An 18,341-nucleotide genomic window follows, 5' to 3' on the forward strand; every position below is an offset into this window, starting at 1 on the left:
TACGTCACAAACTGGCAGAACATTTGTTTCCATTCAAATGTAATTGAGAATAGTTGTATAGGAACATTTTTTTTTTTTTTTGCAAACAGGATTGCATGACAGTTGTTTGGTCTGTGAGAAAATTTAGGTGGGTGTTGCATGATGCCAAAGTAACATCCAAACAAATGCCATAACCCAAGATTTCCCATTATAACATCGCCTTGTTCTGCCAGGATGATGAGTGTTATTTTCTGTGGCTGATGGGTGTACGTCTTTTAACAGAGAGGATGAGAATCCACTAAATATTTGCAATGCTAAAGAAAAGAAACATGATTCATATCCTCATCTTTTGGCCAGAGACTTTCTCGAATGTTTGACCTTTACACTTTAGCTGCATTTTCATGGCAAAACTACAGCTTAGCAGCTGTTTGGGTCGCTGCGCGCTGCTGATACCTTCTGGATGCTACAACATAACACATGTGGTTTTTATCAAGGCTCCGCAGCACAATTAGAAGGAACAGCAATTCATGCTCGTCTGCAAACAATGGCCACTAATCTAAAGGAGGAAATATTTCCTGGTCTTATACAAAATGTCATTTTTTTTCAGACAAAATAAGACATTTGAAGATGTAACCACGGACTCCTGGAACATGTGATGGCTATTTTCCACAGATTAACTGGTAATGAGCATAATCACTGACACTGCTCTATTTGAGATACCATGAAATAATGTCTGGATACTTTCATATACTTTGTTGTGCTTTATTATGTCTTGTATTTCATGGGATTATTGTGTATTCAAAATATTGTAACTGAGACAGACAAGTTAAACTCGTCTCTACCAAAACATGTCTCTCTGACTGATGAATATTGTCACAGCAAAAAAAAAAGAAAAATCCGTATAGGATGCAAAAGTACACTTTGACAGAAAGAAGACAAGCTTTAGATTAAACAAAGAGTCTTGTCCCTCGTCTCTAGATTCATCATGGATTGCTTAGTCCTCAGAGTGTTGTGCTCTGAAGCAAATAAAGACCAACTCAGCCACACTAACACAGACACCGTCGAAAACATCAGACTCCCTCTGCAGCTTCAGCGTCTCCACGGTGTAACACAAACAAATGAACAACACTGCAGCTTGTGAGGCCTCCTGGTTTGGACGTTTGCTGCGGAGATTCACATTATGTCATTCAGAAATAAAACTCCAGCATGTCAAAATATGTCCTGTTTGCGTAACCACACACAGGTCATCCTGACAAACAGGAGATAAAGTTAAACAACACATCAGTGACCCCAGAACCAGACAAAACTACAGTAAATTAAGAGGGACAGTACCGTCTGCTGGTGCTGCCTCCAAAAAAACAATCCCTGGAGGAGAGCAGTTTTATAGGAACACATAAAAAAAAACTAAGTACAGAGAGTACGTCTTCTGAATGCCTGGATACCTTTGTGTTTTCCAAACTTCCAGACTGAGCAAACAAAACACTCTTGGAAAGGTCACTGATTCCGCTAAAAATACTACACTCAGAAAATGAAGGAATCAGACTGTTGCAGGCCATGATTTTCTCGACAGTGGCAGACTTGTACTTGCGGCTCCTAAAGCAGCAACATTCCTTTTTCGGAGGGTTGCTGCTGCTTCAGCTATGTTATGTCTCATTATTATCAGCAATTACCTTGTAATTACCTTGTAATTACTGATAATTGCTTGAAGATGCCATAAAAGGTAAATGATATTAGAGAAATATGCTTTTCCAATACATCTGCACTTCATAGCTCCAAAGCAGTGTGGAGAGTAAAGAGACATCTCGAGCACTGTCCAGCAATAACTCAGCTTTACAAGAGGTTGAAACCTGCCACATTATATCAGTATTTGTATTAAGTTGACAGATGTGCAGAGGGGATTACTGCAGAGCCGCTTGTTTCCTTCTTATACCCATATGTATCATGGACCAGGGATGCTATTACAATATGTTTTACAGTGGGAGCTCAGTTCATAGATGGACTAAATGAATATTTATAGACATGTATATATATATACTATTGAAGTAAATAGGTATTTTAAGATTGACTATCCTGCCTTGTCTGTGCTGCAAACGAGGCTGGCCTGCTTAATAGCATCAACAGGGGGGAAACTAGATATGAAAGTGATGCCAATTTGTGTGTTCATGCTACAAATATGTGTTATTGAATTGCTATAAGAGTATGTACCTTTGTAAATATTCATGAGCTCCTATGCTAAGTAGGTGGCTATAAACAGCAGCTAGTTGCTGTTCTTTTTTGTTGTTGTTGGTGTGCTTTACAGTGTGCTGTCTGATTGATAAAAACCGCCATTTATGCTTGGACCCTTGCCTGAGCCTTAATAAGCCTACCTGCCAGTACCTTAAAGCCTCCCCCGGTCAAAGTGACACCATCTTCTTTACACCACAGTTCATATACACCTCAGGGTTTCTCCATCAGTTAGTGATTCTGGATTCACAAGGGAAAAGTGAGTCTATTAAACGTGCAACAATCTATTTCTGGCCACTACGGGAGAGAGTCTGAAACAAGCTGCCAGACACCTTGATGTATTGTCACATTTTAAAATTGCTTTGGCTAACATGTTAAAAAAAAATCAATAGTCTCCTTCCACATCCTGCAGGCACACAACCAACACACTGAAACACATAAAACCCAAGCTGTGAGATTAATAAGGCTAAAAGGCCCTACGGAGCTGCATGTGCGGCAATTCTCTGCAGGTTTTTCACAGCAAGCAACCTTTATTTTTTTTACATTATGTGTAGTCATCTGATTTAAGAGTGCTAAACTCTCCCTTAATGGAGCTTAAAGGGGGAGCGCTGAATCCTGCACTTACTGGATGGCACAATTCTGCCAAGCTCCCGAGCATCCAAAGGGACGCTATTAAAAAACTAAAGGATGTCCAACAGTCAGAAAGACAAGTTTGAATTCTCATAGGATAGCCCGGGAAATAAAATCCTAATGGGTATGGTAGAAGAGAAACAAGAAGGAAAAGACAAACTGGGAAAACACTTCTACAAAATAAAAACAAATTAGTGAGCCTTTTACCTGACAAATACCTTCTTTAATTAAATCCTCTGTCTTCCATCTAACATGAATTAGTCTGTGCAACACTGTTGAGTGTATATACATGTATGTAGCTGCTCAGAGAAGTAATGCTGCCCCATTTGATCACTAACATGGTACGTTCACATAACCTATTGGTTAATGACTGTTTGAACTCAGTGCTCACAGCCCGTGACAGGTCTGGTACAATACCCAGTGGTCAGGCCCCTCTTTTAAAACAAACATGCGGTCTGGTTTGAATTTGTGCAAATATATCGCTCAATTTAATGCAGCTAATTTAAAACATTGCTTTTTAATTCTCGTGCTTTTGTTTTCATTTTCTCTCAGCGGTACTAAAACAAAGAAAATGTGAAAAAAAAAGGTAGAATGTCAGCGTGTTCGGCAGCAACATCTTTCATTGTGGATGCTACTCTGTTAGAGGAAGGGTTTAACATTTTAAGGAAGTACATTTATTTACTCTGTCTGGGTGTTCAGTGAGAAGATTAATACCTCTTTTATGTGTGTACGTTCAAATATGAAGCTACAGCCAGCAGCTTCTTAGTTTACAGTACAACGAATGGAAACTGGGAAACAACTTGCCTGACATGTTTAATCAGTGTAAAAACCAAATGCAAAAACAACTTACACACAGCCAGGCTGTTTCCTCCTATTTCCAGTTTTTACACCAAGCAAGCTAACTACCTCCTGACTCCAACTTTATGGTGTGCTGTCAAAGTGGTATTGATCTTCTCATCTAACTCTCAGCAAAAAAGGCATGATGCATTTTTCCAAAAATGTAAATGTTCTCCCCAGAAAAAGTTCCTGTGAACAGACTGTGTTGTTCTCTTCTACCAGTAACTGTATGTACCGAAAAGTTCTCAACATAAGCTCGCATTGAGAGTCCAAATCAAAAATAGTCTGTTTTGTCTGCCTTAACAATATTCAGCTATGTGGGGAATAAAATACAGTTAAAGGTAGTATATGTAAATCTCACATTCAATAAACGTCTTCTCACAGCTGTTCATTCTATATGCACAGTAAAACTAAACAAAACAACGAAAAGTCAGGCTCAGACCAGTCCACCAATCCTGTGCATGTTCATGGTCATGCACAAGAACACGCTGGATCAGAGTTGTAGGAGAGTAGGTGAAAAATGTACAATCTGGATCTTTTAACTTTGTGGTAAATGAACCAAAGGATGTATTTTAACCCAAACCAAGATCCTTTGCTAAACCTAACAGAGTTGTTGCCTTAACAAGCTGACTGGAAACTCAAGTTAACAGCAGGTGAGAAACAGAGAGAGACAGCGAAAGTCAAAACAAGACTTTGGTGAAAAAAACTAAAGTAGAATTATGGACCAAGAGAGGACTCAAACTCAAGACTCACATGTGCCTTCATCAAGTCCTCTCCAACCTCTAAACATGGACTTCTGCTTCTTCTTGCTTTGTATGGGTTCTATTCAAATAAAGAAGTCATGAAGCTCCATTAAATGGTGGAATAAGGTCAACTGAGCCTAGTAGAAAGTGGAGGAGGTCTCTACTGGACAAAAAATGATCTGCAATGACAACAGTTATTTAATTGGGTGGACAGCATCCAAAACGGATGGAGGACAGTAAATCTGGCACATGCCAACTATTAACTACTAACTATTAACGATCTGTATCCAAATCACAGATTCTACTTTTAAAATACATTCTAAGTGAAGCATGGCTACTTTTTGAGTGGCTGAAAAGAGTCACTTGAAATAGGAACTTCTCTTTATATTAGCTCTGCAATCTATCTGCTGTCAGCAGCTACACTGGCTATGCACAGGACTCCTGCTGTGCTGGCATCTGCAACATAATCCAACAAAACAGTTTTTTCAATGAGACTCCCTGCAGCAAAGCGCTGAGCTTCACTCAGCTGCCAGTCGGCCACGGCGGAGGCAGCCCAAGCCTCCGATTCTCTTTTCCACAGTGGTGTCTCCATCTCAAACAAATCACATTTGACTGTGATCACATCTGATAATGTAAATTTGATCATAATGAAATCTATCTGCTATTATGTCACATTCTGGGTTGAGAAACCCACATTTTCATTTATATAAACTTTCACTAAAAAGCTGAGGACAAGTGCGGGCTGTGTGTAATGTCTGTGATACTGACATCTCAGGAAATTATATGGAGCACAGCTGTCTGTGGCCTGTTACAGTAAACCCTCATCACCGCTTCCATGTGTTTCTAACTCAAACCACTCTGCTGGACACGCGCCAGACATCACCAATCCATTCAAACACTGAAGTTACTGTGAAAGCGTTTAACTTCCACTTCAGGGAAATCCTAAAAGAATCTTGAAGGGAATTATTAGTAATTTAATTCCTTTGTTATTATTCACAGATTTAACAGCTCATTACATTAACAGTGTGGAAAAACCTGCTTAAATATAAACACTGCAATATGAATGGCCACACTATGTAAATGATGCAAAAAATCTGGATGAAAAATGTATTTCAGGCAAACTGGTCCCTGAAGAACTGGCCTTCTGAAAGGTGAGCTAAAACAAACAGTAGTTTATGACAGATTATTTGCCATTAAAAAGGAATATCTTTCATCCTACTGTAGAAATATCAGGTTGACAGTGTCATAAAGATTTTAATGTAAAAAGCAGATGTTTTTTTTTTTTCTTCTTAGTCGGAGTCGGAGTTGGTTGACTGTGCCACCGGCTCCTTCAGATGAGTTAACAAGATATAGCAACAGAATGAAATAGTGCTCTAAATTGAAAGAAGAGCTCTCAATCATTCTTTAATCCACTGAATCTAAGGAACACATGAGCGAGAAATCAATCAGCTCATTTACAGAATAACTAGAAATCCCCTATCGGCAATCACACAAGGGAGCAACAAATGGAGTGGTAGAGAAGAAACAGAGGTGGCTCATGGGATGCTCATTGCTACATTTGTGGCTTAGATGATCAGATGTGTCATGTGAGTTTTTCTATTTTAGAGTCCAGTCCTTTATATCTGCTGCTTCACCATGATTTTTGCATCACTCTAGAAATGGTCATATCAGCCTGTCTGTTCACCAGGTTAAGTTCAAACATTGCCTTGATTCAGATATGACAAGTATTTGCTAATCCTGTGACATCTATCAGCACATTTTGACCAAATACCTGCAAACTATTGACATTTCTATTAGCCTCACTTCTACTGGGTGTTTCATATTTTACTGATACCATAATAATCATGATAAGAACATAATTTATGCAGCACCTTTAAAAACAAATCACTCTGACCGACAACACAAGATTACCCAGAAGGCAACACAACAGCAATTAAGATCAAATTAAAACAAGAAAACTACTGATGCAAAAATGGAATTTGTCAGTCATAATAAATGCAAATAAAATGATAAAGGCACATGTGCAATAAAAAGCACCACAAGGAATAAAGAAACGACATCTTATAAAAGCCAGTGTGTGAAGTCGATGTTTGATGGAGCCAGAAGGGCCACACCTGAGGATCTGAGGCTGCGAGCCCGCTCATATGGCGTCAAGATTTCTGTTGTGTCGCTCGGAGCCAGACTCTGACTCTGCCTCAAAAGTGATCACTAAAAATCTTAAAGCAATTTTTAAACAATCAGGCAGCGACGGAAAAGAAGCCAAGATCGGGGTGACGTGATTAGCATTGTCACTCTGAGCGTGTTGACGCTGAGCTACAAGCCTCACAACAGCTTGTTTTTATGTTGTTTTTGGACTTGGATGGTTACTCATACTGCAAAGTGACTCTAAATTGTAATTTAGTGACCAGATATGCAATAAATGTAGGATATGTAAGCTTTGTCCTGTAGTCGTGTCAGGGGCTTTTACATCTAAATGTAGAATACTTACTGTATTATATGTCTGCGTTCAACTGCTTCGTATGTTCTCGTGACATGTGTGGTATGTGACATACGTGAGGCCACTTGAGTCTTTTGCGGTTTTGGTGTTATTTTAATACTGTAGTGAAATCTGATATTCCATCCAGGGACCACACATAAAAATTAGCGCGGTACCTCTCATTATAATTTAAAGTAACGCTCCTTAAGGTTTCCTCAACAATAAAACACAGCCGTCGTCTTGACGAGGGCGAGGCGAGGAGGAAAACAAATGCCAGACTAATTTAAGCAGACGATGATGCAGCTCCACATCAGTACGGTGTAGTACAGTCTTGACAGAGGGACGGAGGAGGAGGAGGGAGGCTGAGGATGGTGGTAGCGGTGAATATCATTAAACTGAATTACAACTGACTCACAAATATTGAAATTCAGCAGCGAAAAATTCTCAGAAGTAGAAGGGGAGGGGGACATCTGCGAAAACCACCAAATATGAAACCCGTCTCCTGAACGCTGCAGCTGTTTGTGATTTTAAATAAGTGCTATATGAATGTGTGTCCACTGATGCGGGCGGAACATCTCCTCTGGCTAGCTGCTGTCCTTCAGGACTGATAAATTAGCAGCTAATTATTTTCGCTAATGGAAGAATAAATTAAGGTTTCAAGTGGCCCAATGATGAATAACAATTAACTCAGAAAAAAAAAAAAAGCACATCAACTTGAAACACAAGTGCTTTCAATTAACTGATTAACTTTTCTAGAAATTGCTGTAATGGGTGTACAAATATTGCTTTTATGCAAAGTGCTGCTATTGTGCAATTTGAAAAGTTTTCTGTTTTTGTGCTGGGTAGATAAGGTAAAGCATGTGGATCACAACTAGAGCAGATATACAGAAAACTGCAGCCTGTGGTGTACTTATCACCACATCCCTTAACCACCAGCATGACCGAAGCGTGACCACACTAAAGTTCTCCACGGCAAGAACCAGATGGGTGAATGAGCATCTGCCAAAAGAAACAAAAGTGGGCTCTTAAGAAACCAAAATATCTTGAACTTGTTGATATTTAAAAAAGGAAAAAGTGTGACCTGAACAGATTGAGTTGAAGCAGACCACACAAGGTCTCCAAGATCACCAGACTGATCTTACAGACTGCACTACCACTAAAGGTGCATGAAAAACACGTATTTAAGGTCAGAACAATTCAAAAACAGAGTATTTCAGTTCACAGTATGTCCTCCGTATGCTTTGAACCTTCCGTCTGCTCTTTGCAGAAGGTCAGCATCATTCCAACAACAGTTGTCAAACCATTCTGATAAAACGACTCCAGTCTTTTCGAAACATTTGAACTCTTAACGTCACGGCCTTTCCGGTAAAAGCATGTTTTGTATTACAGTCTTCTTCCAAATGGAAACAGATGGCAAAAAGCATGTAAGGAACCAAATCAAATCCAGTAATGCTGAATATGTTGAAATAAATCTTATCAATACCGGAATAACGGAAGCCTTTTGTTCCCTAATTTCTTGAGAACTTACATTGCGCCAGAAAAGCCAATTTAGTTTTCTGGTTCCTAACATATGAAGTAAAATAGTGAACAGTTCTCAACAAGTACATTTCTGAAAACCCCCACTTGAAATTATGAAGAGCTTTGCACCAAAGAAATAAGACAGAGGTGGTTTGCTGGTGCTCCACATCTGTCACTGAAGAATGCTCCTGAACACTAACATGTCCTCCCCTGCTCCCACCACGATAACTCACACTCCACTGTGTCCACCTCAGTGCTGAAGAACAGGATGAGAGTTCATCCTTCACCTAATGTGGCACTTCGGCTGAACTGCTGTCAAGACTACAGCTCACAGCTTATTCACATCTAACGCGAAATAAAACTAAATGTAATATAAAATGTTTAGTAAAATATCACCCCCTACGGGAGCCGACGTGAACCTGCCTCCGCCTCCCACTTACGGCTCAGTCAGACAAGAGACCGTGAGAACCTGCAGCGTCTCACTAATACATTCGTATAAGACAGGTCGGGACCTGAAGAAATTACTCACAGCCAATTGGCTCCATCTCTATCACAATATTATTCAAAATATGGTGCAAAGTGTTAAACTGACACATATTGATGGCTGGCTGTAGGGCGTATGTGCTGTGAATTATTAACATCGGCATTAAAAATATTTACACGGGAAAGGAACACAGTGTGGAGCAGCAGTGGGAATGGGTGGCGTTTGTGAGAAAACAAGTGTGTAGTCATCGATAAAACTGATGTACAAATACAATAGTTTCCTATTCTGCTCTGTTAAATAACATATATCAGCTTTCTTGGTATGTTTTAAGATGACGGTAAGATGCTCTCAGGCTCTGTGGGTTTTCATTTTGCATAATAATCATCATAACATCTTTACTATGATGTCAGCAGCTACACAAACCCCTGGAATGATCGGCTCTTAACAATGACTGATTCTAAGTTAATAACCCTGGACATATCTATGGCAGCGCAGGAGAGAATCAAAACTGAAATCTATGTTTTACATGAGCGAAATAAATAGTCACCATGGCTGAACATTTCCACCTTGGAACTACTGCAAAGTCTCAAAAACGCAGAATTCCAGGTTTTATACGTAACAACATAAAGAATTGATCCTGTCAGCTTGCAGGGTTTGGCTTTCCATTACGCTTCTTCGGCATTGGTTTCCATCTAATTACTACAATATCACAACCTGCCATTGTGTAGCATAGAGCAGTTTTACGGTGGTTGAGCAGAGTTGTAAGTGAGCTGGTGTGCTGAGCTGCAGCAAGCAGAGAAAAAGGGGTGGAGATAGATGCAAAGACCTAAAAAGATCTGCACATTCTCAAGGAAACAGTGTGGAGTTACATTTAAACCACATTATCGCAAGAAAGAAGTACTTTCATGGAGACAAACTTCTAAATATGAGGTGTGTCAGAAAAGTTTCAGGACTGGTGTCACAAAAGATATATTTCAAACACAAGTTTCCAAGTAATCCCCCTGGAGTCTAACCCACTTTCCCAGCCTTCTCTTCATGCCGTCATGCACTCCTGGAAGGATTCTTCCAGGATCCTCTGCAGCTCCGTCGTCACAGCCATCTTGATGTCGTCCACGTCTTCAAAACAGGTCTCCTTAATGACCCCCTTGAGCTTGGGGAAGAAGAAAAAATCCCACAGAGCCAGGTGGGGTGAGTAGGGAGGTTGCTCCAGCACAGCGATGTTCTTCTCAACCAGGAACTGTCGAATGCTCAGGGCATTGAGAGCATTGTCATGGTGAAGCAGCCACGACTTGTCCTGCCACAACTCTCACCTCTTCTCGTGCACTGAATGAAGCAAACACTGCAGGATCTCTTTGTAGACGTGCTGGTTGATCGTCTGAAGGGGAAAACTCATAGTTTGTAGTTTGGGTTTGAAATATGTCTTTTGTGACTCCAGTCCTGGAACCTTTCTGACACACCTCGTATGTAACCTAGAATCAAGTTTTAGGGGTAAAACATGACTGAAGATGGACTGTAACTCACTCTCGTTATTAAGGTACTCACTAATGAGCACAGCTTTTTCTATGTAGTGATGTATTTATAATGGCATCCATACGAGAGCTACACATGCAGGTGCATCTAATCCCACCTGTACAAGAGTGTTGACTAAAGTGGGGCATTCACGTTGGCATACCAGACGATAATTCATCAAAACTGAAAACAAGCAAAAGTAATGAGACAAACAAGCAACAAACACAATAACCTGACAGCAGTGTTGGCGTCATCGATAACCTTTAACAAACTCATGTTTTATGAGTGCTTAAGTAGACGCTGTGAGAAATTGTGGCAAACTAGAGTCAATCACCAGAAAGGTCTCAGACTGACCTGCTAGTGGAGGTACAGACATGAGATAAAGGACAATAAATACAACAAATCTGATATCATTTTAAGGTGAACAAGACATTATGTATTCAGGCAGTGAAGGCATCATGGTTTCTACTTCAACATATGCATAGAGGATGGTTATTGCTGCTAATCAGATAGTCTGAACAGCACAGGATGAGCCTATATGAAATGACACAAGCACTAAAAGTGGAAAGATGCATGTGATGTTAGTGAATGAAGGAACTGAACTTTCTGTGAGTCTTCTGTTGCACTTTTAGTCTATAAATACACTGAGATGATTTCACAGGCCGTGAAAAGAACAGATTGGAGCTACGTTCATTCATTTATCTTGTTGTCAGACCTACTGTGAAGACAAAATGCTGGAAAAATGACAACCAATCAGCTGGGGGAGGAGCTGTAGGAGTCTTGCCTGAACAGAACAATGAAACAACATTTTGTTTTCGTTTAACTACAACCACGAGCACTACCTGAGTCCAACCAAACCATATGGTTAATATTGTGGTAACTGCAACAACGGCTCCCTAACAAAGTAGTCATTTTACCCCAAATCAAGATGTTTTTCTACCCTTAAATTCATCGTAATCCAAACCATGCTTTTTCTCCTAACCTAATGAAGTCATGTTTGTGCTGGAACCATTTTTATAACGTAACTTAAAACTGATTCTTACAGCTGGGATTTGTAGTTTTTGGAAACAAACACTGTTGTCCTTCTGTTAAAGTAGCCAAATCGAATGCTTATATATATATGATACCGTAGCACAGTTACAACAAATAAGTCATTTAATTTTAAAGAACTTGTAAGGAAATAGAGGTGAAAGGGAAATGTACCGCTGCTGACTCACTGACTCTGAATTTCTTTGTTTAAAATACAGCAAATTGATCCATTTGGCAGAATTACACCAGAACAAACAGATAAAATTAGGAGGAGACTTTGCACCTGGTTGACATCAAGAGTAAAGCTGCTGACAAATTTATAAGGCAACCCTATAATAATAAAATAAAAATAAAATACAATTATTAGCATTTCACTAGACATCTTTATGTATTCTGTCTCTTGCTACAGAGCAGGATTTAAGTCAGACAGACCGGGATCATTAGCTTAACATGGCAGCTGACCTCCTCCTCTGTGCCTTTACATCCTTTTAATGTTCTGCTGTGTGGGAGCCGTCATTGAAGAGCAAAACCAAATGTTGGTGTCAGCTCCTTCAGTCCACAGCACACTCTCTGTAACACAGCGGTCGACTTCACTTAACAGGCTTCACATCCTCTTTCTGAGGACTGATAGAAAGCAGATGTTGACGCATTTTCTTTGACGGGACATTATGTATCATTTCAGGGATCTGGCTTATGATTATGGGATGTATCTGACCACAAGCCTTAGGTTATGTCAGGTATTTAGCACATTTAGTCAGCACAAGGGTTTACTACATTCCTTAATGATGAACATTATACCAGCAAATTTACGTCTGTTTTTAATGTTTCTTTCATTACTCTGCTATAACGGCACCGTAAATCATTTCAGGCATTTTTTTTTTTTTTGATTGGAACGATTTTCAGCATCGTTATCTCATTTTTGCATCTAACAAGGTTAATTCTGTTTCACTACAGGACTGTGGAGAAACAGCTTGGACTAGTTTCATGCTTTCAACTTATTTAGTTTATCATGATATATTTTATTCTTTACAAATGTTTAACTGTAATCGCTTTAAAAGCTGTTTTTCCCTAAAAATAATTTGTGGTTTGAAACAATTCTAAAAACATTGAAACAGGAAGCCAGTTTTAATAAATCAAAAAGTGCTTATTTTGGTGCTTACTCCATGTTTTTGGGAGTGAATGGATGAACTAAAGCAAAAGGATTGGTGCGCTATCTTCCAAAATCAGCACTGGTGATTCTTTGTTTCATTTTATTGGTCTATAAACAAGTAGACAAGACTCGACAAGTACATTGATCAAGTCTGCTAACTTGCTCTCTGATGCACATCCAGTAGCACACATGGTGCATTTGATAACTGTAGGTAATTAAAAAACACACTGAGAACATCAGAGACTGAGAGTAATCATTATAAATGACCTAATATTTTCCATCTACCTCATTAGTTTTCCAAAGGAGGCTTTTCATTCTTTCACCCCGGAACAATCACTGTTGCATGTAATGACTAATTAGACTGTATCAATGCATGTAGAAGCTCAGTAGAAGAAAACATTCAATATGTTGGAAAAATCCATTTAAAGGTGTTCAACCTATCAAACGACTAGTTCAAAATAGTGAATGTGTGCTCTATGTCTGATCTGACTTCCACTTAGTGAAATCGTGACCGGGGGGCCTTTTCCTGAATTACACGTTTTTCCATTTAGAAATTCTCCCGAAAGGTGCCACACATATGTTGTTCATAAATCTAGGCTCATTCTCTTTTTTTTCAGTCCAGAACATTTATAGCAGCATCAGAAAGCGTAGTAGCCCAAAAGGACAAGACATAATCTCACCGGAGCCTGCTGAACTCCTTAAGATGTGGAGATATATATATATATATCCTTCATGGAGCTCCGATCACTGGAGGGACGACAATATGGCAACAAAGAACCCCCGAAGTGCATTTCATGTGTTGAAAGCTATTTGAATTGGGACAGGGAAGTGAAGTCCAACTGAGAGGATTATTCCAAGGTGCAGAGTACATTTTAAATGTGATGTGAAAAACAGACTTGAAAACAAAGGAAACAAGAGAGACTTGAGGCCACAAAGCCAAGTTGAATAATCCGGCTGACGTGATCGCTTCGCTAGAACTGAACGGTAACCCTGCTGTGTTTGACTCGAACTTGGAATTACAATATAAATCAATTACTGGATTTGAAGTCTGTAGAAATTATATCTAATTCCCTTTGACATCTGCTTTTCTTGATTCCCTAAAATAGACTGCAGAAATGGAATAAGTACAAATGCTTACAGCAAAAAAAAAAAATCCACTGTAGTTTGCTTGAACTGATGAGGACATTTACAGGAGACAAACATTGCTGTGTGGATCGGCCAAGTGCATGTGTCATGACCATGACGTCTCACAGGGGCACTGAGGAAATGTTTAGAGTGTAAACTAGAGTTTCCCCTGAATTCCAGACTGGAGGAAACTGAAGAGAAAGTTTGGAGGGGGGTGGACACAACAAAATGCTTAGTACCGCAAGAATTATTTGGAAAAATAACAAAGCAACAATTACACATGCCACACATCAATTATGTGTAACTGTTACAGCTGTAGAGTGGAAAGACTCACTCCCGCCTGTGCTCTGCTTCTTCTCCAGAGGAGCATTTTCTCTACCGGGGTAGGTAAGGCCGACATCGTATACACAATAAATCAAGCCAATGTAATCACTGTTTCATGTACCCTCTTGTCACCTAAGAAAAGTTATAAACAAAGAATATTAATGTCCTCCGATCCTATGATGGTTAACACATCGGACCTGGCTTATGTGATACTTCATCTCTCAGCGATGGAAAGAAATTCGACGAACTTCCATGAGCAAACTGTATGAAATGTAAGATTTAAAAAAAAAAACAATAAAATAATCCATCTTTGTGGCTTGTGACTGAGGCTAAAAAAAAAAGCCCTCGAAAGCTTAAAGATTTGCTGTTTGCTAACAGCTGCATCAGGTATCCTTTCCCCAGAGGGTCTGTCTCACAAAGCAGGATTAGCAAGTTAGTTGGATAACTGCTAAGTAAAACCCGGGAGGCTCTAAAATCTGCAGCATGGACTCAAATAATAAGCTCTTATGGGTTATAGTCGGTGCAGCCGTCCAGCTTCCTCGGTAATCCTGTTTTTGACACAAGCAACAGACAGAAAATTCTCTGGACACAGAAGATGAAGGTTCATGTTTTCTGCAGCAGCAACTGAGGTTTGGTAAAAAAACTAAACAAAACAAAAAACACTCTAAGGAACATAGCCATCAGTGTAAACCATCAAAGGAAATACAGCCACCGAACAGGAACAAAAACAAAAAAAAAAAACTTGGAAAGAAAAGCCATACTAGTGGCAGTGCTGATAATAAACTGATGTCTATGCAAAGGTGTTGCCAGAATGGGACAAACTGTGCACAACTTTGGGTTTTTATCAAACACTTTTCTGGCTTTTTAGCAAAAGCCTTTATGTTGCAATCACAGTAATTTGTGATTTAAGTGCAACTTCTGGAACAAAATAACCCACCACAGCTTTTCACATCTTACCATGAGCCAAGAAAATTAAACCTTACGGCCCGTAAAACTACAAATAAAAGCCTGAAAGTGCAGAATCCTGGTTGAGCAGGCCTTTAAAATCCAAACATGAGAAGCTCCATGTAAGAAGATAACTCAAGAGAAGAGAGAGAGTGAGGGGATGCCTGCGGACAGATATGGGTAGAGCCAGCTGAGGCCCTGGTACTTGTCTAGTACAGTGACATACACTCTCTTGGTCTCTGGTATCTGCTCTGGTGCTGTTTCACAATAAGATAAATGCTCCGAGGATGAGTGTTGACTTGTTACACACAGCGGCATGCCATGACCAAAACGGGCTTGTTTTGCTGTCTGGTGAAAATTGCGTTATCAAATTTACCTAAAAAAATACTTACATAAACTAAATCCATGGTGATGATGAGAGTTTAAACATCTTTACTAAAAGCTAATACGATCTCTGTATTCACCACATGAAAGAACCGCCTCCGCCACGTGCGCTGTAATCTTGTAGTGGTATGCAGACTGATGCCCATCTAACAAAAACTTTTATATAAATACTTCTTAAGACAGTGAATAAGAAAACAGTTTGCTGCAGTTAGAAAATGCTTTGAGGTGTGCAGCACACCGAGGCTCCACAGAGCACCTAATGAATGCCATAAACCTATATTTTCCTTTTGGCAACTGAATCTTGCCAACTTAAAGCACACTTGGTTGCCTTTGAACAAGATCCCAGCCGTGCCAAGGCATAATAGCGCTGGTATGTGACTGCATTTTGGAGGAAGAAAAAAAAAAAAAAAAGAAGCACATCATCCTACCAAGTTCCAGGCATTATTTGAAACGTCTGGTGCCACGATAAAAACTTTCAGGGCTGATGGGTGCTCATCCGCTCACACTGTGCAGGTGAACTGAGATGCACCCAGGAAACATTATCTTGGCTCTTAGCTGAAACAGTTTTTCTTCTTTAAATAAACATTGTGGGAAGCAACCGTGGCTGCAGCCAATAACCATAAACCAACATCATTATGTTAAGAGTGTGTTTGAGATTTGAAGATCAAACGGGATGTCACTGTGCGCTTGAACCGCGGCCAGCCGTTTGTCAAGTGATGCAAAAATGAAACATTTCAAAGTCCACTTTTGGAAGACTTCTCAGAGGAGATATCCAACAATCTGTCAGTTCTTCAGCCCTCAATATTTTTTCCTCTTAAGAGCACAGACAGAAATAGATTCGCTGTAAAGCAAAATCATTGACAAAATGTTTGAAATTTGTTCCCTAAATAAGTTCCATGAAGACACGACAATATGAGCAAAGTGGTGTTTTTTAGCATTTATCAGCTGTCCAAGACAAAACTGAATAATTCCAAAGAGGAAAAAGGAACGCTGTACGGAGCAGTGTGGGTGTCGGAGTGGCACGTCTGCAGCTCTTGTTTTAATTAGATGATTCAACTTTCTGGAAGACTTACTTTCAGTCATGACTTACTTTCAGTCATTTGTTAAACTTTGTTGCTACACACTGTTCTTCACATACTTCCAATTTGTACTTTTGAGTGTTTTTTGAATTCCGACTGGCTCTTTAAAGTCAGAAGTTGCTCATCTTTTTTCATTATGCCTGCGAGGCAGCCCCATGCAATGAAGACAGATTAGGTTCTAACAACTTAATCCGCAGCCTCTGACAGGAGTTTTGCTGCGAGGCAACGCTGTGTCCACTGTGTCTGCAAACTGTCATAATTAAAGCCAGTGTCGGAGCAGAACAGGTCAATCTGGAAGCTTCATGGATATTTAGATCGTTATGATCCTTTCCGTTGCCAAAGAATGATAAAGAGGAAGATCCACTGTGGCCTGTCTGTCCTGAGAAATCACCTCATTTTACCAACTTGATACATTATTTTTATAATAACTCAAAAAGGTCTGGATGTGGTTCAGTATCTGCTTGTAAAAAAAAAAGCAGCAATTTGACAACTCATATTAACAAAATAATAAGTAAATCACATGCATGGTATAAAAGGAACACAAGGGGATGTTTAATGGCTCACTGACTTTAGTTTTAAAGTTATTATTAGCCCCAGGCAATAAGATTTTATGTGCTTAATGAGGCTGAACTGTGCTCAGTGTCAAATCTAAATTACTCTTCTGTTTCATTATCCTTTCTATTTTAACAGAATGATTACTATAAATAATTCACAAGTCCAGTTTTGCATCATTTGGCTCACTGGACTCCAGCTCCACACAGTTACAATCCCCCCCCTTCCATCCTCACTGTGACACAATCTGAGCAGCATCTATGCGCATAAATCATCTCTGCTGTACCTGTAACACGTCGTAACCTCTCCGGTGGACTTCACGCAGGGGTACTTTGTGGTAGAAATGTTATTTTCAGAGCACTTCTCTCTGTGAAAGAAGCAAAGTGAGCATTGTTTTTTTTTTATGTTACATCTAATGCGAGGAGTCCTCCTGTCATCTGGTGTGAACATGTCCTGAAGTTACCCGTCACTGGCATCCTCCTCTTGGTAGGACCAAAGCAAAGCTCCTGAGAAGCACATGCAGGTGACGGTGAGCAGCAGTGGAGTCCTGTTGTGGTTCAGCAGCATCTCCTCGGTCCAGTCACCTGGCTCCTGTCGATAGTCCACACTTTAATGATTATCTGCGCGCCGCTGCAACTTCGGTGCGTAAAAGTGGCGGAGCGCACAGACGCACAGACCCTCCCACTCCCACACAGTTTATGAGTAACTATGAGACGTTTATTCTTGTGGTGTCACTCCGCAAACTATCTAAACTTCCCCTCCTCTGTACTTCAGGCAAGTTAAGGCAAGAAAAAACCGAGAGAGCTGGAATAAACTTTTTAATCATTAAGAATGGAAGTTTTATGAGTTTTCCCAAAGCACACATGTAGGTTTCGGTTTGAGGGTCTTTCTCCTGTGAGATGTTGAAAATTAACTGGAAGTGACTTAAACATTACACACCGCTCGCTCATAGCACACGTGCACGCGCACACGCACCAACACGCGCGTCTTGTAGCAGAACTCGCTGTTTGCGTCGTGATCTCTGCTGCCACCGCGCGGCTGTCAGTGGCATGACACCTACTTAGTGGTAATAGTCAGAAGTAAGTACACCCATGTGCAGTATCAATGCAGTGTCAAATATTTCAAATTTGTACCACCTTAGAGTAATCACATTACTTCTAAGTTGAATGGCACACATTTGTACTTATGTAAAATTAAAAACTAAAACTTTGGATTCACTATATGAAAAATATGGGATTCACATAATGTACAGCTGTCATTACTGAGGTTCAGCTCATTTATTTTTTGTCAATAGTTCACGTGTCTACCTTTATTTAGCAACTGACTCTATCCTCCTTTGCATGGATAAAATTTC

The 18,341-nt window shown here is 39.9% G+C and overlaps 1 protein-coding gene across 2 annotated transcripts in view; it reads right to left on the reverse strand.

Moving 5' to 3' along the window:
- The window catches only part of ccbe1 (collagen and calcium binding EGF domains 1), a 42,717-nt gene extending 25,042 nt beyond the window's left edge, over positions 1 to 17,675 (reverse strand). For both annotated transcript variants that reach the window (XM_008296616.1, XM_008296615.1), the window contains exons 1-2: positions 17,451 to 17,675; positions 17,274 to 17,354 (exon numbers count right to left, since the gene is read on the reverse strand). In XM_008296616.1, coding sequence (XP_008294838.1) covers positions 17,274 to 17,354; positions 17,451 to 17,554 — 185 coding nt within the window. In that variant the 5' untranslated portion in view covers positions 17,555 to 17,675. The remainder of the gene's footprint in view (positions 1 to 17,273; positions 17,355 to 17,450) is intronic.
- Positions 17,676 to 18,341: the final 666 nt, after the last annotated feature.

This window comes from Stegastes partitus, unplaced genomic scaffold (assembly GCF_000690725.1).
Source record: "Stegastes partitus isolate 25-593 unplaced genomic scaffold, Stegastes_partitus-1.0.2 Scaffold1141, whole genome shotgun sequence".
In the NCBI taxonomy this organism is placed as follows: Eukaryota; Metazoa; Chordata; class Actinopteri; family Pomacentridae; genus Stegastes; species Stegastes partitus.